Source organism: Amphiura filiformis, chromosome 2 (assembly GCF_039555335.1).
Source record: "Amphiura filiformis chromosome 2, Afil_fr2py, whole genome shotgun sequence".
NCBI lineage: Eukaryota > Metazoa > Echinodermata > Ophiuroidea > Amphilepidida > Amphiuridae > Amphiura > Amphiura filiformis.
Genome location: NC_092629.1, coordinates 60,944,890 through 60,972,187, shown reverse-complemented (window position 1 = coordinate 60,972,187; position 27,298 = coordinate 60,944,890). Strand labels below are relative to the sequence as shown.

The 27,298-nt window shown below is 37.3% G+C and overlaps 1 protein-coding gene across 1 annotated transcript; it reads right to left on the bottom strand.

Moving 5' to 3' along the window:
* Positions 1–374: 374 nt before the first annotated feature.
* On the bottom strand, positions 375–27,298 carry LOC140146492 (b(0,+)-type amino acid transporter 1-like). The gene is made up of 12 exons (XM_072168357.1): positions 27,004–27,298; positions 22,578–22,725; positions 16,157–16,405; positions 15,334–15,459; positions 15,030–15,135; positions 14,078–14,122; positions 13,312–13,435; positions 12,645–12,748; positions 11,281–11,377; positions 9,707–9,856; positions 2,496–2,664; positions 375–1,501 (listed from the first exon to the last, which is right to left on the bottom strand). The coding sequence occupies exons 1-12, from the start codon at positions 27,160–27,162 to the stop codon at positions 1,425–1,427; spliced, it is 1,554 nt and encodes a 517-aa protein (XP_072024458.1). The 5' UTR covers positions 27,163–27,298; the 3' UTR covers positions 375–1,424.

Sequence of the window (27,298 nt, the reverse complement as noted above, 5' to 3'; positions counted from 1 at the left end):
GCCTTGTCAGTATACGACGTACGTATGTGAAGCAGGAAAGAGCTGGCAAGTATTTTGTAGAGGTTATCCGTGTTCTATAAGCTGCATATCCTATCAACGACTGCTATACCTTGTTTAGGACTTTCAAAAGAAGAGGGTGCATGTGCAACCATCACTGTTTCAAAATAGCCCGCCAAAGTCATGCAGGTAACTCCGAGGTCGTGCATTGAATTGGTTTAAATAAGGAATACTACGAGAACAAGCGCCTTTTGTTAGAAGTCACGCATGAGTGAAGTCGATAACCTCTATTGGCATATTCACTAACTTAATTGGATGCATTTTCCTTGAGGTTCAGGTTTGGAACAAATTTAATTAAGACGAAGCAAATATCCCTCAATATATTTATTTTTCTTTCGATACATACACCATGCACACGGAACAAACAAAATAATATGATATAGAAAAGAAACGTTATACTACAATACAATGATGTTTTAGCAATTTATATTCCATAATTATAGCACTTTGCTTTGGCTCTTGATTATAGGCTAAATATAAACAACATTCATGGCAGTGCGAATATTATAAACATTTGGACTGCAACAAGTAACTTCAACCCTGTTACATATTAAAGAAGCTTAAGTTTATGAAATAATACATTATACGATTAAACTTAAATAGTTTTAAATATCCAAAGTAGCAGCCGTAATTAGGTAAATACAATGTAATACGTGGTAAGTTTGAAACAAAATATTTTACAGAATACGGAATATTTATCATATTTATACACTAGTTTGAGTGTTGCAATAGATGAGGGGACATTATTATCAGTAGCTCTGTAAGTATTGTTACACTTAAATAATTTTCTTGATGCTAATACTAAAATGAGAAATCGAATAAATTCCACGGACGGCCGGGGAAGGTAATCTGCACATTATACCTCATAATACCTCACTTCATTCAATATGACTCGATTTGTGCAAGATTTATGGCAAATCAATCAAAACAGGTCAGATCTCACAAAGTGACAAATGCAGCTATTCGCTACTTCGAAGCACTTAATTTGCTAATATTGTCTTTCATGACATTTAAAAATGTCTTCAAGAAAGTGCATCTTATTTAAAGGTAACAATATATTTTATTTACAGTTCACGTTAACCCTGCAGTGAAAGTGTACTATAACTACATTTTGTTTTCAAATGGTAAATAATTTGGAGAAAATGGTTCACAAAATGTATACCAATATCTCACAATGTACAGTATCTTCAGCATCTTCAACTTCAATATGTTTGTACACTCAAATATTTGATTGTGCTGAGTATAAACACCGTCGCAGCAAAACTTGAGTTAAATCACGGTCCCTGATTCAATGTGAGCTATGATAATTCACTCAGGTTTGACAATTAAGACTATTTGGCCCATATAGTGTTCATTTCATCAGGTTCTCATTTGTTCTCGTCCACGGCGTTGTATCCTGACGGTGCAACTTCTAAGAACAGCTGTAGAAATGTTGTTATTTCATCTGTAATTGGCAAATTTTTTTAATATTAGTTATTTAAACCGCATTATGGTGTATTTCAACAAATCTTATGACCTCTCGGAATGACATTGACCTCATAATATCGGTGTTCTATCAAGGTAATCCTACATTAGGCTATTCCAGTTGAAATCCACACACCCTACAAGACTTTACCTTAATCTCCCTCACAGGAGGGTGTAGATTTCAAATGAAATGACCCATTTAGGTATCCTCATTTGAAATGCACACTCCATGTGTGGAAGATTAAGGTCATGTATGGAACTGGAAAAGCCCATTTAGATGGAAACTCAGGCTGATGATCTCCAGAGATCCTACTCTTTTAAATGCTTACTGATTTTTGTCTATTCATTATTATACATAACGCCTTGAAATCAAAGTCGGGGTAAAATTTCTAAACGGCGTTCCAAAAATGGATTGCTGCCTCTCGGTCTGCCAAACATTGCATGCCTCCACCCTCGGCCCACTAAAAATTGCTTATCACCTTCTCTACCTACCAAAATATTTCCCCACTTTTGCACATGCCCAATTTTGGGAATGCAATTTGCAAACCATGTGGTCTACATGCTCAATACTCATGACGTCATGGTACCTTTACGATGTCAGCAATTCTTTTTGTTAACTTTAACTTAAGTCCCCAACGGTTTCCGTGAAATAGCAAATTTACCAGTTTATCATACAGCCATACAGCCCAAGGCTATCAGATAGGGAATCAGTCACATCAGATAACATTGTTTAGTCCAGCTTTCCAGGAAGTAACCTTTGCTTGCGGCAATTGGCTGCGAGATGTTGACGGCTGGTAAACAGGCAGGTGTCCTGCTGGAAGCATTATTTTGGCCATAGTATATGATAGTATGGTTGAATTGGGTTTTATTATACTATAGCTTACACGTTGGTAAAATACGATAGAGCTACAACAGATTTCTGTGAGGCGTCTGTAGCGTAGGTAATAGCTTACCCATATATGGTAATAACTTACCCATATATGGTAACTCCTTTTTGAAATAAACAAACGGAAAATAGAGAATCAAACCGGCAAGGACAAACATGAAAGCGAAAAGAAACTCAATGGCTGGATCGTCTATGACAGGTGCGATCACGAAATATGCAGAAGCTATTACCATGATAATAGGGATAGGTAGCGGCACCTGTGTACAAATAATATAAAAGAGCATTGGCAACATTATTCACAAAAAATGTGGAACATGTGTATTGTGTATTGCATATTCTTAAACACATTAGAAAATGCCTGCAATCTTATTGGTTCTTACCCGTGTGATATGAGACGCTATAACACTGTTGCGAGTCGACGCAACACGCGTACGTGGACTCGCATAGCAACAACGGGGCTGATCGATTCCTAAGTCCTAGGTAATTCCTTGTAAAATGTAGGATTTAATTTGATTAAAATACGATATGCTTTATGATTCATATTTTCATATCAATTGAAGTGTTTAAGGTTAGGAACTAGTTCAAACTGTTGCGATTTGGTAGCTCACAGCATCTTGCGAATGATAGTGAGCTTTGGCAAACATTGCATTGATCATTTCATGGCGATCGTGTAGAAATAATTCAAATACCACAGATATAATTTTGTAGGTCATGTGGTTCTTGACTTGAGTTATGTTGTAAAGAGGGCTGAAACAACAACACTTTTGTAAAATATACATAACTCATTAACAACAATAAATCAAGCAAGTATATGATTTGTAGAATGAATTTGTGCACAATATGAATATTTTTTGGCTGCTTCGACTAGCAATACCTCGTCTACCCTTAAAAATGAGAATACATGTATTGTTTTTGCATCTATTGTCACATGTAGCACCATTTGTATGGCCTAAAACAACGAAACGAAGTTGTTCCAATTCAAATAATGGTGTCGCCCGTGTTATATAAGACGATAGATGCATGACAGCGGCTGAAAACAATACCTTCATTCTCTAAACAATACCCTCCAAAGACAATGACTGTACTCATTATTTAATCTCCCAGCGTGGTCTGTTTTGCTGGTCTAAAATTCGACGGTTAGTCAAGGTACGCACATAAACTGAGCTCAAAAAGAAACTTAAAAATTTTCACAAGGTCATATCTTAAAATACTGTCCATCAAAATGAATCAAAATTACGCACAGGTTTACTTCAATACTCTACTCTAAAAACATGTCAGTAACCAAGCAGTTATCCAACTGACACAACAGCTTCCTGGACCACATTCACAGCCCAATAATTGGCACCCAGCACAAGAAATATGTGAGAATGATTACAAGATCCTTGCACAGGTGATAATTCCCAAATAGTAAGTGGAATAGTAAGGAACAAGACATCTTTCTTGAAGAAAGTGCGTGAAAAGCAGAACGCAGCACCGTTTCATCATCTATGCAAGGATCTTGTATGCATTCTTACAGATTTCTTATGCAGTGTGCCAAATATTGTGCTGTGAAAGTGGTCCAGGAAGCTTTTCCGTGTCATGGCATTTTGCTGTTGTGTCAGTTGGACAACTGCTTGGTTACTGACATGTGTTTTGAGTGGAGTATTGAAGTAATCCTGTGTGTAATTTTGGTTCATTTTGATGGACAGGATTTTAAGATATGACCCTGTGATTCTTTTCTTTTTGAGCTCAGTTTATATTTATCTAGTACATGTGAAGACCTGAGCGCAAGAAGACCGTAAGTCCACTTGGCCCCTCAACATGTATACACTCAAGTTGCGTATAGTTTCGTATAGTTTGGCAATGTTTTATACATGTTCAGGGGCCAAAACTAATCTTTCACAACCTTTCATGATGTTTTCACCCTGGAATAAGTATTAAACATTATAAAACCCTAGGAAACTATACGTAACTTTAGTGTATACATGTTGAGGGGCCAAGTGGACTTACGGTCTTCTTGCGCTCAGGTCATCATGTGCCCTATCGGTGACTGTAGGAGACGATTTTGATTGAATTTCAAGTGGATACGTTCAATATTGTGAAGCTTCATCCAAATCACAGAGGATAACAACTCGGGTCATTCATATCGTTATGAGTTCGACAGACAGTCGAATCCGTATTAGTCTTTTGGTAGATTCATGTCATGTCATGCAAAGATTATTTTTGAATTAGCGAACTAGGGATCAATACTTCATCTATTATGGGGCAGCATATCAATGTCAAAGTCCGGCAAGGCCCGCAGAGCTGGCATAGTATTTGTTCGCGGGCAATTCAACCCAAACCTCCACGTGGTGTCTATAGACGTTCGCCTTTTGTATCTCTTTCCTTGTTGGAAAGGTATAACGTTGTGGAGATAGGAACATGTACCGACCATCCGGGACCTACTCTGCCATGTTTGGCTGAGTAACGGTACATGAACACGGTCTTTTGTGCCTATGTAAATTATCCTCTGACAGGTATTGTGTTGAGAAATGACCCCACGACTTTCACGTGCTTAGAATTGTACCATTGACATTTATCAAATTTTGACGTTCGGATAACGATCGGATCTTTCTATAATATGCAGATCATATTCGTTACCCTGATATCTGGCCTTTAAACTTACCAATATTCTTCAGAAACTTGCTCATGCATCTTTACGGCATGAAATAGACGACATTTGTGTGATATTGGCAATGTCAAAGGTTACGATAATCTGGACTATTCTACTTTACGGGGGAGTCCGAAAATGAACTTTGGCAGGGGCTGAAATGCATTTTTTACTAGCGCAATCTCTGTTTGTAACTAAAGCATTTGGAGTTCCAAGACAATCCAGCGTGTATTTTTTATTCCAACTGGCGGCCGGCCGGTCGGTCATGCGTGAATTATTCTCGTTTTATACAGTTGTTTTACGTTTCATGTTAATATACTATTCCTAATCCACTACTCCGTTATTTATTCACCCTCAAGTAAAATGGACATGACGTGCCCGGGACATGAGGCGAGGACCTCGCGAGGTCAAATATAATCAGATGCTATTGCAGGCTACCCATAATACTAAGCGTATGATGGGGATGGGCTATGTATCGTATCCCACAAGCTACCACATAAAATCTCATGTAATCATGGTAATAGACTGCAAAGCATTCTTGGTATGGAAGATTGTTGCAAAAGGAAAAATTCAAAGCGCCCTCGCCGCATCAGGTCAAGAGGTCAAATGATGTCAATGATGTAAATAACTGTAGAACCAAGCAATACCCTCCAAGTAAATGCAAGCGTTTTCACAGCAAATCAACAGGGATCGTCGAATTGAAGGTAACACAAATTGGTACAATATGATGATCAATATAGAGGTTCATTTCTATAGGTAGGGAAAGTGTGCATAAATGTGAAAACTATGTTTTTTCAAATGGAATTTTACAGCTCTTGCGGTAATGGTATGACACATGCCAAGTGACACAGGAACACAATGAAAAGGTCAATTTTCATCATTTATTTGTTCTGTTGCGTTCAACCATCTCCAACAATTTTTTCAATGGAAGTTCCTCTGGCCCTAGTGGAAGTAAAAACGGATACTATGGCCAGAGTTCTAGGGCTAATGGTGTCGGATGGGTAACTCTAACTTGGGCAATGGGGCACAGTGTCGACGTCCTATACGATAAATATAAATTTAATACTTCGTTGGTGAGCGACGGGCGAGTGGTATTTCACCGAACGCAAGAAAAGGAGTTCTATCTGATTGGCTAGCAATCGATCGCTTAGGTCGCTCAGTAGTCAACTACAAACTCAAAATGGAGCAATGTATTCACTTCGATTGAAATCGATTATTCTATTATTGACGTAGATAAAGAGAGTGATAGTGTGTCAATAATGTACATTGTATTGCACCTGGATTTTACATGCATTCCTTTATATAATTATTTTCTCAAAGAGTTGAATATTATCACAATTTTTACAGTGGATTTCAAATTTTTTACATCAAAATTGCAGTTAAACATATCCACAGCAAAATACCGGTCCTCACTAATTAGTGAATTTAATTTCCAGTTAGTGTATTTAAAATAAAACCTGTGATTTACCTGACAACAAATAAAATTTTCTTGCAATAGAAATATCATATGGGATACTGATATGGTAGGCCACAACAGCCACAACGTGGAGCTGCTACGCGTAGCTGACTTTTTGCTCCGTGGAGCCAAATTGACCAATCATGTTAGAGTTTTTCATTACTCGGAGGTAAAACTGACCAATCAAGTACGACTTACTCATTACGTGAAGCGAATTTATTCATTAAGAATTTGCCAGACGAGCTTCACGTAGTTGCAAGATATCCTCGGTCACGAAAGTTATGATTCAAAAAGTAGTTTATGAAAAGTACGAACCGACTTATTATTAAGATGGACATGCACTCATAAGAAACTCATACAGTATTGTACATAACTATATAGCTAGGCAGAGTGGTGGTAAACCATGCACACAATTCTGCGATCTGCAGTGTATCGCCGGGAGCTAATTTGTACAACTTGCGCGGCGTGGCCTGCGGAATTCGACCTTCAGCAAACCAGTTCGGATTTACTTTATATACTAGTAGGCCATGCATACTGTAGTTACTGTCCGTTTTCCTATACACAATACTCAGTGCGCTCACCATTGACGCGTGACCTCTACAAATAGTTTATGTTAGAAGTATAGGCCATTGCCTAGTTGACGTCACTGTGTAAAAAATAACCGGCCAATATTTAAAGTATTCTCTGAAATTCTAGAAAATATAGTTTTGTAACTTGTCCTAAATTTTTAGCTAATTTAGGTGTTTGGAAATATTGGTACTTTTGTGTTTTAGGAAGGATATGTAAACGACAGATAACACCAAAAAATATGAAGAAATTATTTCTAAACCGTGTTAAGTCTGCAAACCATTATGCTTCTCATTTTCAAGAACGCTGGTTAACAATAAGCAGACTATTGTCTCATTTCGTAAACAAAAGCCCACACAGTATTGTTACCTTGCGTTCGCTTTATAATCATTCACCCAACTGAAACTATAATACCAGCTCATTGCTCATTGCACAGGTAAAACAGACACAAGTGCAGTGTGTATTTAACCAGAGAAGATCTGATGTAACATAGTTGAGCTGTTTTCATTGAGTTTTTGGTTTAATAGCTTTTAATGGGGTTTAAGTCCTTCAAAGGTCGTGGTGAATTCTACTGTAGACATGACTGCATCATGATTATTTTAAAGTCAACAACATTCAACAATATGATCATCGTGATAGTATGACAATATCAGTACCGTGGGTGTCAGTAATCCTGGCCTGACACAGTAGACAAACAAACAAACAAACACGCCACACACATGACACATGCATGCAAGGTAACATTGACTATACACTAATCAAACAATCCTGTACAACTCGTCGTGGTTTATTTACATTCGATTCATTTAAAATCCCCATAGTAAACATTAATTTTGGCAAGAGTTTTCTCTCTCTGGAACGAGGATGCATCCACTGGCTCCGCGTAATGAAAAGATCTAACATAGCAGCTCCACGTTGTGGCGGTTACGGCCAGCCATATACTGATCATGCGAAAATCGTAAAAACATAGAATAGAAACAGTGTGGCAGACTCTCAAAATCTCACATTGTATGCTTAGCCTGAGTCGCTCGGCCTATCTCGAACAAAATCACCATGCGTAGCTGTTGAAAAACGTGAGGATTCATCGTACTATCACGGCAATTTTTGACACGAAGATATAGGGACGATGACGGTGTGTGGGGGACAGGCTTGGAGGCGAGGAAGCCAGCTAGCGGAGGATCATGTAAAGTTTTGGCCACGTTCTAGCCCTTCCTCGCCGTATGCTTTTTACAGAAAGAGACTTATCATGATATACAGCGTGGCATCAAGCTGGTGGAAAATTCGCTGTCGTTGTGCACGTTAGTAACCATTGGTTACTGCTCCAAGCCTGGGCTCATACACCGGTTCCGAATTTTGATATGCCATAGGCTTTGTGTTGTGATCATTTTGATCAGTGGTTCGTAACAAAGAAAGCGTGATCCAGTTGACCTGGCAACGGTCATATTATAACGTGCACTACGACAGCGAATAACTAAGATGCAGTGAGACATATAAACGTTTTGTAACTGAATGAAGATACAGGTGCAATTTGACAAAGGAGTGACTACTGGCGCAAATACCCTTATAAGTTGAAAGCGCCATTCATATCTACTAAAACAAAAACGAAATCAATTTTCAACGGTGATCAGCGTGATAAGTAAGCAAAAGATGGCGGCATACAGGGTAAGCTAACTGTTCAACGCAGTACGGTCGACGATGATCACTGTTACAAATTTGATATGCTGCCCTCTATATGTAAAGCGTTGGTCCCTTGTTCGCTAATTCAAAAATAGTTCATGCGTGATATGAATTTACCAAAGATTTACCAAAAGCCGAACTCATCATGCGTTGTGGATCCCAATATAAGATCCACATTATAATTGACCGTTGGTTTCGTGATACGTACCGTTCCCCAATAGATCGGCACATTCAGTTACTAACAACAACTCTGTCACCAATTGTGGCGGTACAGAATTTAGAGCAGAAAATTATGTTTCCATGTCTCCAACATGTTCAATGAACATGATGGCAGTTTAGTTCATACATGTACCTTTTGTGTGAGCTGGGGGTTAACTAAGTGGGTCACTTGTATCTTTTTTGTGTCTGTCTGGAGCAGAGTGCCTAGAGTGTCTGAATCAAATGTGGTATCAGATAAAATGATTAGGCCAATGTTTCATATAATTAATGACGATATGTACCCTGTCACCTCATTAATTTGTTTCGTTCCTCAGGGCATATAAAGGGTATAAAACGTTTTTATAACATTCAAAAATGTTTTGTGATAACTAACTGCAAATATTCTAACATAATGCTATTTAAGTGTTGACAAAATATTTGGCAAAAAATATTTGCAAAATATATTTTACAATAACATTTTGAAAAAGTTTTAAAAATATTTTTGAATGTGTTTTCATACAAAACGTTTTAAAACATTTTCTTGTGCTTTATATAACCCAACATTTAATGTTATTAAAACGTTTTTACCAAAACTAAAATTCCAAAATATAAACAGTTAAAAACGTTTTGTGTTTGCTGGGAGTATGGTTTCAAGTCTCTGCTAAAACACCATGTACACTTGTTATAAATCAACCCATTGGCTAGTAAACGTTTACCTAGGATACCGAAGGGACAGAAAGATGAAAACGTGAATAATGGAATCTCGGTTTACCTTAATCGGTCTTTCCCATTCGGGATGTTTCCACCTCAGGTACAGTAATCCCGATATAGCGCCACCATAGAACATCCAGGCAGCGAAATTAAAATAGTTGATAAGTTCTTCTATACTTCCTGGGATTATCATAATTATGGCAACAATGCCCTGAAAAGAGAAACCAAATTTGAACTTACCGAATGACAATCGCTGTTAGGTTCATCGTAAATGTGCAACATTATTAACGAAATGAGAGCATTGATGGCGCTATTTATTTTAAGCATTATTTACATATTTACAGTGGTACAGACCTGTATGCAAAAGGATAAGGAAAACCATTAATGAGAATAAGAACACAAACAAGTGGATCACAATAGTGTTATGGCTCTATTTTCTTTCTGTTTTTTTCAATCATTTAAATATATCGCTCCGCGGTCTTTCTCTCATCAATCACGCTCGCCTATGATCCTTTGTAGTCGATAGCCAGTTATTGAAGGAGACGGACCGCAGCGTACTAAATCCGTAATCTACATTATGTTGTGATACTTTGTTGATTTGATGATGCGGAATTAAAGATTATTGTGAAGTTATATTTTGTTTTCCGTCTATTTCTGTTCGAGTATTCAGCGAGTCTTTCCCCGTGGAACTTTGAGATCCATTGGCCATGTATCTGGTATGATTTCTAAAACCAAAGAACTGGCTAGTGGATTTCGTATAAGTTTAGCTCTATATTAATAGGAATAATTAATATCGAAATAAAGAAGTAGTGTTTTAACGTGCTGATTCTGATGCTGCTGAATTTTGCACTGGGAACTCTTTATCTTCAGCTTCAATCTTGAATAGTTACACTCCTAACAAAGCGTGATGCTTGTACAAGGAGACTATTGTATGATGATGTGCAGAAACTATACAGGTGCGATGTTCAACTAGATGAGCTGGTGAACTGCAGTGGGCTGCATAGCCCGGACAGCAGGGAGAGCTACTGACTAGAAGATGTTTGGTGATGGTGCTGAGACAGCTTCCAGAGGTAGTCTGTTCCATGTTGGAATTGTCCGAATAAAAAATGAGTACTTGTACAGGTTGCATCTTGCTTGTACTGGGTTATAGCGGAGTTTGTGTGATGTTCTACCAACGTTGGGATTCATCTTGATATTGGGTGGAAAGCCTCCAGAGATTTGATGTCACGAGCAGTGTGCGGGCTCCAGGCAGCAGATGCATACTCCATCTGTGGTCTTACTAATGCTTGGTGGAACAGGACCCAAGAGTCCTATGGATGGCACCTAGAGTGCTGATATACAGAAGTTGCTCTAATATTGGATATGTTGCTTTGGTGACAAGTCACTGGAGATGGTTACTCCAAGATATTTATGACTGTTTGACTTTTCAATGACTTGGTTTGAGACAGTGTAATTAAGACTTGTCTGTTTGCCTTTATAGTAGGCTTTGATAAATACCAGGTAACATGGATTTGATATTAAACTGTAAACTCATACCACAACTTGAGGTGAAAGTTTAGGTTATCCGGGTTGAATGGGCTATTCGATTGCGTCTTTGAAAATGAGATCATTTTGCTCTTTTTATATGCTACTTACCAGCCATAACGTTGATGGTACTGGCGTTAGTCTTTTAACATGTGCATATGCTAAGATAGATATCATGTGACCTTCACGAGCAGCCACGTAAGGTAATCTAAAATAAAAGGACAATGATTTTAGTATTAAATGTAAGTCAGTGTCAAATGTCTTTTTCGTTTGCAACAAACGCAGTGGCAGTTTTACTTCGGCAAAAGTTTTCCGCTGCGGAAAACGTCGAGAAAAAACCCCCCAAATAAACACGATAAAGGTAAACATTAGGAAGATCGCAGCTGAAAACCACCGCAAAACTCCAATTTGCAGCGGAAAATAGAAAGCAAAGCAAAGTCATTGTTCATTGAATTTACAACCGTATGACAATACAGGCGAAAATAGTAACTTTCAATTTAAAAAGAATTGGCCATTGCTCATTGAAATGAATCTAGTATATGTACAATATAAGTGTGCACTTTCATTTAATGACATAAAATTTGAAAAATATTGTAAGGATCAATCGGGGTTTTGACTTTTAAAATCTACATCTTGGTCAAAAATTGTGCGAAAATAGGCCGTTTTCAACATATTTACCACATTCGCCTTGCTATAAACATTGAATTGCGTCATCTGTTGACGTAATGAAAAGTGTTTTTAGCGAGAAGTGTTAGTTTTCATTCGATATAAAAACTTTTGATGGACGAAGGAAACTATCGGGGTTTTAACAAAACCAATCACAGATGCTGTATTTTCCACTGGCCATGCACCAGCTAGAAGCTCACACAGCTCTTATGATGCTATGTATTCAACCGAGGGAACCTAAAATTGCAGCGGAGAACCTAAAATCGCAGCAGAAACCCAAAAATCGCAGCGGAGAACCTAAAATTGCAGCGGAGAACTGAAAATCGCAGTAGAGAACCGCAGGCACAGCGTCTGTCGCACAGTGTGTAAAATATCGCCCGTTTGCACGTCCGAGACGGGCTTTTTTTCATCAGACTTGCTATTTTCCTCCCCACTGAGGCCCTGAAATGTTGCCACTATAACTAATTTGTAATTTTCATTTTTTTTGGCCTGTTTTAGGCCACAATAATTATCCTTATTTTGGTTCATTTAAGCATAAAAATTGCAAAATGTTCACACGCTTCGCGCGCATACGTCACATTTAAGCCATTATAGACATAAGTGGATCAGCTGGACGATTCTGCAATTGTGCCCACCTTAGACATATTGTACTGCGCACCACTAGACACTAAGGCAAAGCCCAAGCACCGATACATAACAAAATTGTGGTGAAATCTTGACCTGCTTTATAACACCATCCAGCACCATTCTAGAATACCGGTATACCATAATATAATGGTACAAAGAAAGAAACTGACAAACAGACAAACCTTCCAGCGGAATAGACAACAGCCACAGCAGCACCAAATGTGGAGAATACAACTGACATGGGAATAATCCACGCCATCACACCCAATGTCCGGTTGGCAAATGTCTGCAGAAAGAAAACATTGGCGTCGTCTATTATCATGATTATGATCGCGATTTGTCGTCCCGAATCTCCGAATATGCTTAACATAAGGGCCAAAAATAATGTCTTTCCAAAATGGCGGAAAAGGGTCATAAAAGTTTATACAAAGGTCACATTCAAAAATTGCACATATTCTGTTCTAAAGGATTCAGAAAAAGTATGGTTTGACCTATCTGTGACGTATGGTTCTCGAGTTATAAGCCAAAATGTGATTGTTAATTTTGTTCTTTATGAACAATTCCATCTAAAAACAAAGATGATTTTGAAACTCGACCTTTTGTCCTTCAAATGCGCATAGCTTAGTGGAATAAAATCGCATGGTGCTTCATGAGGTATAAAAGTACGCAGAACAAAATTCTCCATCTACCGACTACGTTATTTTTTTAATTTTGTTTTAGCATGTTTAGTGTCTTTAAGAAATTGCTTTTGTTTTAAGGGTCGGACCAGGAAGACCCTTGGATTTTTTTTCTTATTTCGAGACCTGGTACGGATAGGTCCAAGAAGGAGGATTACCTCCGTGTACTTACAACGGCTACAGCACTGGATTGCAGCAATTCGTCAGGTGATAATACTGTAAAGTATGCGATATTAGTTAGAAGATACACTACAGTTACAAGAGGGATACCTATGACGATTGCACGAGGAAGGTTTCTGAAAGAACAGAAATTGAAACAAGATAACACGTGTTATGTGATGTAGTAAGTTATTCTAATAACCAGTTGAAAGTAAAATGATCGCTGTGCAATATTTGTGGTAGGTACATGTATCTTAATAATACCGAGCGTATCATAAGAATAATATGGTGTAATTTGCGGGGTGAAATTTGAACAATTGAGTCCAGCGCCTACAACTAATGTGTGCTGGTTACATTAAGGTAGTATGTGTAAGGTAAATAAAGGTTTATTGGATATATCTCTGTAGTTTCATTAGATTTGTATGAGATCATTTATTGAAAAAATGATGTTGTTGTATGTTTTCGTTTGTTGAACACAAGAGTTATTAAAATATTTACAGGCGCGTAAAAGGAATAAGTGCAGCTCAAACCACGAACTTTGTATCTGATGGTCTAGAGGATTATCTATTCAAAACGACTCTGCCATGTAAGGGTCTAGACATTTCCTCATGTCCAGCCCGCAAAAGAATTAAGGTACCAGTTATTTTCCCCCATTATATCTCAAATAAAGATAGATAAGTCTTAAAACTAACAGCCAATAGCTGCATCTTTTAGCTAGGAATTTTAAATTTTAAAAGATCACAATGTGTTACAGTGTCTTTTTAAAATTCTGAACTTACTTCATTGGATCCTGGAGTTCTTCAGTGACGTAATTCAGCTGATTCCTGATTATAATAAAGAGTATGCATAGAAAGTATTGAACAAAGAAGCAATAGTCTTCTACAAACGTGACAAACAAATAAGAAATAAAGTATCAATGTTAGCTTTCTATTAAAGGCACATTCAGTGATTTACTCAATCGGACGATCGTGAAAATCATCAAAATTCAGATTTTGGTACCTTTGTCAATGTCATAATTATGATGTGCTAACATAGCCTGCTAGTAGTACACCCAAAAGCCATGAGTGAAATACGAAATAAGACATTTTACATGAATTTTTATATTGACAGTATATACATTAGCTACATGTATTTCAATGGGGCTTCAACTTTGTAAAAAATGCTGTTTCCTTGTTTTTGTCCCAAAAATTTTTAATTTCTTTATACTTTCGCTGGGATCACTGAATGGGACTTTAAGTAAAGGGTTTCTTAGAAATATACTGAACAAAATCATAAGTTGGCAACTACAAATTCTAAAGTATAGACCTCGAGAAAGGCAACCGTTACACTCTTGATTGCAAAGTTAGTCTACCCGATCATCAGACGGATGGTGTTCCATGGTCGTGTCTTAACCACATACAATTCTTTCGGTTAAGACACGGCCATTGGAACAATCCGTCTGATGATCGGGTACCTATAATCGAAAGTGAGGGTATGCCGTGAAACTCAGAGTAACGGTTGCCTTTCCCGAGGTCTATGAAATTTTTTTACACTCTCCTCTAATGGGATTGATCACTCTTGATTGCAAAGTTAGTCTACCTGAAAATAATATTGTTATAAGTTGACAACTATATATTTCGAGGGTTGAGAACCAGAAAGCCATAAGTCTTTTTCAGAAAGACTTAAAAGTCTTTCTGATTCTTAACCCTCGATTTATATATAAGGACAATAAAACATTTCAAACAAACTCACCAGCCGTCATACGCCCAAAGACTCTGGTAAAAGGCGATGGCATACGCCAATATGTTTGGTGTGGATGTGGCGAATGATGTCTTGGGGTCTAAATATTCCGTATTACCTGAGGAAAAAAGACAAAAGGAAGACACGTGAGACTTCAAAGCATGGATGATCCTTCAATGTAATTTTTCGTTATTTTTTGCAGAGAAAGGTTTGTAACAACGCCATTCCTCGTGTGGGGGTGCGTGTGTGTGTGTGTGTCAGCTTTATTTGTATTAATATTTATATATTATCGAAGCATACTGTTAAAAGATCTTACCTTTTCCCATTTCTATAAATCCAACAATTATAATGATGATGAGAGCTAACAGTTTAGCCACAGTAAAGAAGTTGATGACAATTGATGATACTTTGGCACTATAGCAATTGATTCCGACAACCAAAACTATAAAAGGGAGACAAAAAAAACCAGGTATTCATCTCTGAAAACTCACAATTTGTCCAGGGCTCAGTGTAACGTTGCCTCATCTCTATAGAGGTTGTGCATATGACGTATCATACCGTAAATATGGCGGATTACTCAAATGCATTCAACAAAAGCATGGTTGCAATCTACCGCAACAGTTCGTCTCAAACACATAACAAATGCACTACGATCAAATAGGTTAATGACAACATTTAATTGAATGGACTGCACTGCGCCATGATTACAGTGAAGGACACCGGTTCAAATCCTTTTGTAGTAATTAGGAAGGGGTCTAATTCGTTCGTATTTGTTCATAGCAAGCACATTACAAAACGCATCTAAATGACCGTTAAGACCGATTCATACTCCACACTCGACGTCGAATATTCGATTCAACAAATAATCGTTATTAAAGTAATTCTTATCCTTTAATTTGGTTGATGCATCGATTATTGGCGAAACTATTTACTACGAAATATAGAGATTACCCTTTCGTCAACAAGTATTCGTTAAAAGATCAAAATGATTTGTAACATATTAAATAAGGAATAATTAAACTCGACAATTAATAGAACTTCACCAGGTGGGGTACAGAAAGGGGAAATAAAAAATGAAATTTGATTTCATTTTGCGCAACAAACATAAATTAAAAAAAAAAAGTTTTTGTCAAACCTACAGATGCCACATGCAGCTACAAACTTGGAAGCCATCAAAGGTGGTCCGCACTCTGTACCCTCATAGAACGGTTGCAAAGCATAATCCGCACAGGCTAATATGATGATTGCTAGAGACGATGGCTTGAGAACGATGTTAGCTGTCCACGAAAACAAGAATGCAGCGCCGCCACCGAAGGCTGTGTGTAAATATGCGTACTCGCCACCGGATTTTGGGATGATTGTACCTAATTCTGCGAAACAAAGAGCACCTGGTAAGAACAAAAAAACAAAACATGTTGATTAATGTAACGTCATCGTTACGTAACTATTAGGAGACGAAAAAGGTCCTGCTCTATGCCGACACAAGATTTCAGTAGTACGCATATAAAATTACAGATCGATTGGGGGAGGGGCACGGGGGAACACCCCGGGAACACCAGTTACCCCATACCAGTGCGCATAGTACTTTTTTATTCTATAGCTCTATATACATATATATATATAGTTGCCCAGCAAACACAAACAGTTTTAAACAGGTTATATTTTGAGCTTTTGGTTTTGGTAAAAACGTTTTAATAACATTAAATGCCGGGTTATATAAAGGTCATGAAAACGTTTTGTATGAAAACACACTACAACAATATTTTTTTAATGTTTTCAAAATGTTATTGAAGAATATTTTCTGCAAACATTTTTTGCCAAATTTTTTGTCAACACTTAAATATTGATATGTTATGTTTGCAGTAAGTTATCAAAAATGGTTTTGAATGTTATGACAACATTTTATAACCTTTATATAAAGCGACATTTAAACTTTTGCTGGCAACCTTTTCTCCGGGCCTTTTCTAACCTATCTAAGGATCATAGTTCAATTTATATGCGGTGTCGAATTATCGTCATAACATAATATTAGCTGTAGATAAACATTCATAACTAATCAATCTTATTGGCACTCATCATAAAAACTTATCAATACCATAATATTTCCAGATCATATCTCTTGTGAAATTACTAAACCTATAATAATTAAAGTAGCAAAGGTTGTGACTGCTCATTAAGATAAAACACATGTATGTTGCTGAACTATGCATGTAAACAGAACACGTGCTATTTCTGCTTTGATAATAACAGAGGCGTAGCTAGCTTTCTTGGTCAGTTGGGGCAAAATAAATTCCAGGTATTATCGGTGGGATAATATACAGTCTGTCTCAAAAAACCGTTCAAGTAAAAAGCGCCCTCTTTGGCAATTAGAAAATACTGTTGTGACATGATGCTTACATCAACGCAACGTCCAGGGCGCAGTCTAGTCTTAGCTCTCAAATGCCGTTTGTTCTGTTCAATTTGCTTGTTTTAATCTCGAGATATGTTTAGTAAACACCGAAAGGGTAAAATCACAATTGTGCCACATTTACTAGGGAAGAGGGTTGAACATGTACATCAATAGTAACATCAAGTTTATCAAGAGTTCCTTCTTGATATCAAAAGAATGCATCGATTACACAACAATACAAATTAGTTTTACTGTTTTCTCATGATACAAAAATGTAAAATTGGATGTATGTAGGCTACATGTCAACACCGTCCAATTGGTATCAAAGTAGATGCAGTCGTCAAACCAACCATAGTGCGTTTCACTCGACGCTTCAACTACAAGAAAGCCAAGTGGCAGAACTTTACTGATGAGCTGAATCTGAAAGTGAAACATATTAAGCCAACATCAGATAACTACGACCAATTCACTCGACTAGTTAGGAAGACTGCTAGAAGATACATCTCACGAGGCTGCAGGAAAGAAAGTGATGGATAGTATCTCTCAAGAGCGCTCTCAAAAGGTTTGGTCGACTATCCGCAAACTCGGAGGTGATCCCAAAGCTCCGCAACACAGCAACTACTCCTGAATGGTAGAAGTGGAAAAAGCAGAAAAAAGTAAACAAGGACCGTGGTTTCACAAGATCTTTTACCATGGAGGAGCTAGAAGTAGGAATTTCCACTCTAAAACCAGGAAAAGCGAGCAAATCAAAAACTTTGGACCTGATGCAAGGAAATGGCCCCTACAGCTCTTCAACCAATGTCTGGCAAGCTCCCGAATATCTGGAAGAAAGCTCATGTGACAGCACTTCTGAAACCTGGAAATGATCAATCCATTCCAAAGAACTATCGCCCAATACCACTTCTGAGTCATACATACAAACTCTTTGAACGTCCAATACTCAACAGAGTCGCACCTGTCATCAATGAACACCTGATCCCTGAGCAAGCCGGCTTCCGCCCTGGCAAGTCAACAACCAGCCAAGTTCTCAACCTCACCCAGTACTCCTCTTCAACATCTACACAAATGACCAACCATGAAGCGAGAATACTGTGTTCGATTCATCTATGCTGACGATCTTGGTATTGGAGCTCAAGATTTCACAGTTGGGGAAGAACGTCTCTCCAAAGCTCTGGATGAACTCACACCATACTATGAGGATAACCACCTGCGAGCCAATCCATCAAAGACACAGGTAAGTGGCTTTCAACTACACAACCGTTGAGCCAAACCCCATCTCAAGGTCACCTGGTCTGGTACAGCACTGGAACACTGTGAACACACTGTTTATCTTAGAGTTACTCTGGATAGGTGTCAATCATGTTGAGAAGACAAAGATGAAAGTCAGTACAAGAAATAACATCTCGAGCAAGCTCACCGGAACAAGCTGGGTGCAATTCCTCACACTCTGAAGGCAACGGCCTTGGCTCTATGCTACTCAACGGCAGAGTATGCATGCCCTGTATGGGAGAGATCGCCTCATGCAAAAAAGATGGATCCAGCCCTGAATGCTAGCTGTCGCCTGATAACAGGTTGTCTTCGAGCGATGTATTCAATTCGATTGAAATCGATATTCTATTATTGACGCAGATAAAGAAAGTGGCATAGTGTGTATTGTATGACTTAATTTAATTTTCTAATACATGTGTTCCTTTATAGAATTGGAATTCTTAAACAGTTGAATATATCACAAATTTTATTTTGAAGATCAAAATCGTTACTTATAAAATGCAGTAAAATATATCCACAGCAAAATACCGGTCCCCGCTAATTAGTGTCTTTATTTCCTAGTTAGTGTGTTAAAAATAAAACCTGGGATTTACCGTAAAAACATAGAATAGAAACTGTGTGGCAGGCTCTGTGGAATCTCATATCGTGTGTAAAATGGTATGCTTAGCCTGAGTCTCTCTGCATATCTCGAACAAAATCGCCATGCGTAGCTGTTGAAAAACGAGAGGATTCATCGTACTATCACGGCAATTTTTGACACGAAGATATGACGCTGTGCATGGGTCACTCAGAGCCCCCTTTCTTCTACGTACCGTCGCCTGTTAGTAGCAATGCATCTTGCTGCTCTCATCAATACAAAAAGTATACAATTACATACTGAGCAACTGTTACTTAATCATGTTAATCATTTCTAATCCTACAAATGAATGTTCTTTTATTAACTGCACTGTACTGATACAGGTATTTGAATATAACATTCTATTCAATTTTCTAAAAAGTGGCACAAAAGGGTTTTCAACATTTGTGTTTAGTGAAGCAGATCTCTGGATTGCCAAACATACTGCAGTTACTGTCCGTTTTCCTATACACAATACACAGTGCTCTTTCCCATTGACGCGTGACCTCTACAAATAGCCCTACGTTAAAAGTATGGGGATATGACTAGTTAACGTCGCTGTGTGAAAAATAACCGGCCAATATTAAAAGTACTCTTCTAAAGTTCTAGAAAATATAGTTTTTAACATGTCCTAAATTTTTAGCTAATTTAGATGTTTGGAAATATTCGTACTTTGGTGTTTTAGTTAATGTTATAGGTAATAGTACATTGCCTAGTTAACGTCGCTGTGTGAAAAATAACCGGCCAATATTAAAAGTACTCTTCTAAAATTCTAGACAATATAGTTTTGTAACATGTCCTAAATTTTTAGCTAATTTAGGTGTTTGGAGAGGGTCGTACTTTTGTGTTTTAGGAAGGATATGTAAACAACAGATAACACCAAAAATATGAAGAAATTATTTCCAAACCGTGTTAAGTCAACAATCATTATGTTGCTCATTTTCAAGAATGCTGGTTTACAAAAAGCACGCCATTGTCTCATTTCGTGAACAAAAGTACACATACCATTGTTTCCTTTCGTTTCCTTTATAATCGGTTACCCAACTGAAGCTATAATACGCAAACTTTATTGCGATATCGCACATGAAAACAGTCACATGTGCACAGCCAGAGAAGATCCGATTTAATCAGTTGAGCTGTTTCAATGAGTGTTATCTTGGTTTAATAGCTTTTAATGGGGTTAAGTCCTGCAAAGGTCGAGATGAATTCTACTGTAGACATGACTGCATCATGAACCAAAATGAATGAAACAAACGGTATGCGAAAGCTAAGACTACTCCCTTGACGTTTATGTAAGCATGTCACAACTGTATTTACTATATAATTGCCAAAGATGGCGCTTTCCACTTGCACTTTTTTTAGACATGCTGCACTTTGGTTTTTCAGAAAGACTGTACATGTAAAAGTCTCCGAGCTTAAAGAAAAAAAAAAAAAAAAGACTTGATATTTTAAAGATATTTTGGCCCATGATCAGGGGTGAACTTTGTTGGGAAACAGGCTCCTTGCTCCTTCTCTTTTCCTTTTCTATTTTCTCTTTTATTTGTCGTCATACGGGTACTTTTCTCTTTCAGATTTTGGCACCCTGCCTCACCTTCCACCTTCTGACTGCGCTAATGCTTGATAAACTTCGTTATATAAACCAAACAATAAAACCCTTCTGTTATTTACTTTTAAAACATTGTCATGAGATTTAGCCAGGTTTATACAGTTTTACTCGACGAAAATTCCCAACTTACCAACTCTCTAATTCGCCAGCGAAGTGTTACGTGTAATCCGATTATCACTATGTCAACTGGATCGCGCTTTTGAGCAGCATGATCAAAATGATCGCAACACAAAGTCTATGGCGTGTACTACCAGTTCCAAAAGATGTGTGATCAAGTTATCACGCAACCACTTCGCTGGCGAATTTTGGCGTGCTTCATGATCATGCTGTGCTAAGGGCAGGGCCGGATTGACCTTTTGGGGGCCCTGGACCAGTTCCAAAATTTGGAGGAACCCAAAATCACTATGAGGAAGGCATGTGCACTCAAGTGGCCAAGTTTCGGTTTCTATATAAGATCGACAGTGGCGGCAGAAGCACTTAAAATTTAGATGGAGACGGGTATATTTTGTTCCGATTTTACTATGACAGGTCCGCATAAAGCGCGCATTTCAGACTTTTATAGCCACAAAGAAGGTGAAATATACTATTTGAAGGGCCAGTACGCGCGAAGCACGCGAAAATTTTACCCTGTTTGGCCCAAAACATTGGCTAAAAAGGAAGATGCACAGGATAATTTGGGGCCCCAAATTTTTGGGGCTTTGGACCCGGGACCATCTGGCCCAATGGTAAATCCGGCCCTGAATTCAATGACACACCACATGAGATGATTTGGCATGGGTATTGTTCCCTTCACCGTACACATTTGTCTCATCATCATTTTATGGTATAGTACTTTGTACATGCTAAGAAAATTAACTGCATAATAAATCCAGGTTACTAGCAACATTACTTCACTTCATAAGGTATATATATTATACACATACAAAACGTATCCCCAAAATTAAATACTTCCCTTAATGAATGTGAGGTAATAACTCAAAATCTATTCATCTAATTTCAAAACTGAAATAGCAAAAAGAAGCACAGTTTTGTTTTGCAAATTTTGATGCCTCATTTGTCCAACATTTACTGCAATGAAACCAAGTTATTCATGTTATTGGCAATAGTTTTCAACTAAAATAAAATGTAAAATACAAATTTATTAACCGACGAAGATTAGCTGATCTTCGTTTAATTATGAGATGTTTTCTAGTGTGTCCATATTGGTAGCCCTGCAGTGCTGTTCGTCCAGGTTGTTTGTTTACGAGGTGCACTTTGAACGCTAATAATAATGAAGATAAAAGCAGGGATAACATAAAGATACAGGTAATCAGATAATCAAACTGTTAGCCTTTAGACAGTGGCGAAATTATCGTTACCGATACGGCAACGGTTTATGGGGCAATGTGCAACAAACTCTAAACATGCTCAAGATCTCCTTTATAAAACCAACCTTAATTTTGATGCATTTAGTAATACTAAAATCAATATACCATAATGCTATGTGATAAAGTAGTTATGCAAAAGATTCATGTCATCTTATGAGGACCCTCATTTTTTTATTTGTGTGTGTGTGGGGGGGGTGATTTTATTTTTCACACCCATACTAGTTTACTAGAAATAAATGTAGGACATAGCCCAATAGACAATTAGGACATAGCCCAATACAATGGAATGTGAAATCGAGTTAACAATACTTACCAAACATTGCTACGACCCCTCCAAGGGACCATACAACCAAACTCATACCAACGCTTTCTGTTTGGGCAAGGACTCCTTTTGGCGAAATGAAGATACCAGACCCAATCATAGAACCGACAATGATGGCTGTACCACTGATGAGACCAAGCTGCAAAATAAACCGGAAGAATAGCCAATTCAACTATGGAATGACCGTACTCATATTCATTCATATTCAATTTATTTCCATCAAAATCACCCATAAAAAACACCAACAACATTTTATAAAAAAAAACAAGATGGGGAAGGTACAACTAAAAGCAATAGCCTTATAATTGGATAGAGTAGCTGTGAAACCATACTATTACCATTGATTAACACACTTATGCATTATTCCGATCTAATTATTTATATGAAACCATGCTCATGGTTTTAAGATAATCCTAAAAGTGATTTCTAAATCTAAATACAAAATCAAAATCAGCTCCACAATGTCGGGCACCAGTTTTTGTGGTTTTAAATATGTTATATATGAACCCAAGCTTGGTGTGTTCCCTAGTATTATTTTGGTTTGACAACATTTAAAAATGTTGTCAAACCAAAATAATACTAGGGAACACACCAAGCTAAAAGAGCTCTAATAAAGGTTAAACCATGCACATGATTAACTAAAAGACCTGAGAGGTGCATTAGGTCAACACCGTATATGACGGTGCAGAGTTCGAAATTGGGAGAAGTGGTAAATATCTCAGTTTAAAGCCGTTTTGCTCAAATCTTGGCCATTACGTTTCAGCAAAAGCAAGAACTCTGGAAACTTTCAAATTGTTCCTCTCTTGTTCAAATAAAGAATAGTTTGCACCATCTACGATGTTTTGTTTTATTACCAAAATTGTTTATTGTCAAAAGAGCCTTGTCAACCTGCTACATTGGTAGCGAACCATTCAAGATAAGGCTATTCTTACTTTGGATTTGTTTTCGTGGGTCAAACAATACTTTTTCTGAACAAGATTGAAGCATTTTTTCTGCATCGGGTTGCGTCCCTTTAAACTGAGAATGTGACCACATTTTACATGCAGCGGATTCGTACTCAGCACCTAAATTGACCTAAAACACCTGTTAGATGTTTTAGGGACCTTGTGTATGGTTCCCTAATCACCAGTGAGTTACCTTGTGTATGGTTCCCTGATCACCAGTGAGTGACCTTGTGTAATGTGCAATGGAAGAGACGGGACATTAAGAAACTTGTTTTTGCTAAAGATCATGAAGATGCTGAAGGTAATGTGACATCATGTTGGGTCATGGAATGTTTTAACATCCCATGATCCAACATGATGTCACATCATGATGTTAAAAAAAAACCCATTTTCTCAATTGTAGAACAAAGTTCATAAAGAAAGTCAACCCTTCTGCTATTACGTACAATTAATGAAAGAAAAACAGAGACCCATATCATATTTTAACATCAATTGTTAGCAGTAATTGTGAACGGAACACACCAATTTAAATTCAACTAAAGTTTCATGCCCTGTCAAAAACAGCAGTGATCGCTCCATGTTACCACGCAATTTAAAATCAAACGACCTGTCCCACAAACGAGGAATATGTCGCTAAAACACATAGACATGATAAAGATGACAATGTAAATACTTAGTTCTATTATTGTATTTGTAAATAGACTTTATGACACGGAGCAGCGCAAAATAGTTTACTTAATTTTCAAACATGCAGATAATGGTGGATTTAAATATGCATAATTGTATCAAAATTAAGTATGGTGAAATGCTTTAATTCGTAAGAATAATGTCCTCATAGAACGCTAGTCAGTCAATGGCTATTGTTATACAAGACCCACTCAGTCACGGGCACGGGAAACGAACAAGTACAAATTTTAGTTACATATTTTCACTTCATAATTGATTTTCTCGGTCAAATGAAAAGCAATAATTTTCATTTCTTTGGTAAATGTCAGAAAAAACTATAATGCTTGGTACTATATATTTCTTAGGTGTAACATTTCGGGTTTGATCACGGTTTTGATTGCATCATTTTTCAGTTCCGACTACGAATTTTGTCAAAATCAACTCGCGAATTCACCCATGGATGGATGATTTTGTGAGCCTCAATAGAAATATCGATTATTTCTGCTGGTTATATTAGAAATGAAGTACTGAGTTGGACATTTTGGCAGTGGCAAGTGAAATAAAGTGAAATCAAAACGGATATTCTAGCTGACAAAACGCCAACCAAAAAGTAATTACCCCTTTTATTACGAGATAAAACTCAGAATCTATGCATCAAATTTAAAAACTGAAATAACAAAAGCAAACCCAGTCTAATTCTTAATTCTGCAATATTGATACGTCATTTGGCTGGATAGCTAAAAGTTTGTAGCCATTGTGACTCCTTGAATGAAAAAAGTGAATTTTCGAAAGTTGCACTAAAAAGCTACTCAAGTCAGTGTACCATTACATTCTTGACATGACTGGTCAAGGATGACCCGCGGTGACCAGTGACGACCAGGCAAAATTTGGGCTATTAAAACAAATGAGGCATCAAAATTTGCAAACAAAACTGGGTTTCCTTTCGTTTAATATTTCAGTTTTCAATTTTGATGCATATATTTTGAGTTATTATCTCATAATAACGTGGATTAATTACTTTTTGGTAGACATTTATATTATTTTGAAACGCTAAAAGGTTAATTCCAAAAAAGGTCACGGACGAAGTTGCATATAAAATTGCAAAAATCGTACACTACACAATTTCATGCCTAATTTTAACACCATGATTTTTTAAAGGCATATCCAAGAACCATGTTTTTTCAAGACATTACTGAAAAAAAAACCTTATTGTTTTTTACTTGATCGAGAAATTAATTTCAAAGCAAAAAGGTGTATCTTTGAATTGTGCTGATTTCAAGATGTATGATCGACTTTTAGCGCGAATGTGAATAACAATAAAAGCTGGTCAGTAAAGTACTGAGTGTATGTCTCATTATAAGTCAATTTAGTTGAAATACCGCCCGGTAAAAAGCATGCAATCCAAGTACTGTTGAGCTATTTAAAAACAATATGATTCTGTGATTGAGAGTTTGGTGTCGTGCGGCGAGCACTTGGAATCAACAGTGGGCCACTATTCAAACTGGTCGAGGTACATATTTTGATAGAATTCTGAATTGCGCAGAATATCATGATTCAAGGAATTCAACAAACTGAAATAAATGCGTACTATCCAAATTAACAAAATGTTCCCCTTTTGAGCCACTTTTCATCAGTCATAATCTTATTTGACGATTATTTAACATTTGCAGAGGCTATATAAAATATAAGAATATCAAGGATATCATACTGCAGTTACTGTCCGTTTTCCTATACACAATACACAGTGATCTTTCCCATTGACGCGTGACCTCTACAAATAGCCCTACGTTAAAAGTATGGGGATATGACTAGTTAACGTCGCTGTGTGAAAAATAACCGGCCAATATTAAAAGTACTCTTCTAAGGTTCTAGAAAATATAGTTTTTTAACATGTCCTAAATTTTTAGCTAATTTAGATGTTTGGAAATATTCGTACTTTGGTGTTTTAGTTAATGTGATAGGTAATAGTACATTGCCTAGTTAACGTCGCTGTGTGAAAAATAACCGGCCAATATTAAAAGTACTCTTCTAAAATTCTAGACAATATAGTTTTGTAACATGTCCTAAATTTTTAGCTAATTTAGGTGTTTGGAGAGGGTCGCACTTTTGTGTTTTAGGAAGGATATGTAAACGACAGATAACACCAAAAATATGAAGAAATTATTTCCAAACCGTGTTAAGTCAACAATCATTATGTTGCTCATTTTCAAGAATGCTGGTTTACAAAAAGCAGGCCATTGTCTCATTTCGTGAACAAAGGTACACATACCATTGTTTCCTTTCCTTTCCTTTATAATCGGTTACCCAACTGAAGCTATAATACCAGCTTTATTGCGATATCGCACATGAAAACAGACACATGTGCACAACCAGAGAAGATCCGATTTAATCAGTTGAGCTGTTTCAATGAGTGTTATCTTGGTTTAATAGCTTTTAATGGGGTTTAAGTCCTGCAAAGGTCGAGATGAATTCTACTGTAGACATGACTGCATCATGTTTTTAAGCAGTCGCACAACGTTCATTCGTAGAGTTACTGTGTATAGTTCATTATGTTGTTCTTTCATTCGTAAAACCATGGAAGTAGGCCTACTACATCAGTGTAAGTAAAACCAATACCATAATGAACCAATGCCATAATGAACCAATACCATAATGAGGTAAGGCTGTAAGTTTCATTACTTACTGACCAAGAATGTGTATAAAAATGACAAGAGGATTCACGTTTCTCATGCAATTATAGTTTCCGTGTAATACTTCAATCCATGCTGATCAACTATGAATATCTTCTTTGAAAAAGCTATACTAACCTGTCTCTTCAACTTCACCGGCTCCTTAAATTCTTCAACTACATTTCCATTTGACTCTGCCTTGCCATCAAATTTACTTTCATATATTGTATTATTCGTTCCATCGAGATTTTGAGTCCCATCGCGATGACGTATATTATCGCCCATATTGGTGTCCATACACTGTGACTATATTATCCGCAAAGAAAAGGAAAACCTTCCAAATTTAAGAATGAGACTGGTATATTTAGTTCATCTTGCACCAGCCGGTAAAAACAAAGCCATCACACACTATAGTCATAGTTTGTATCGTGTG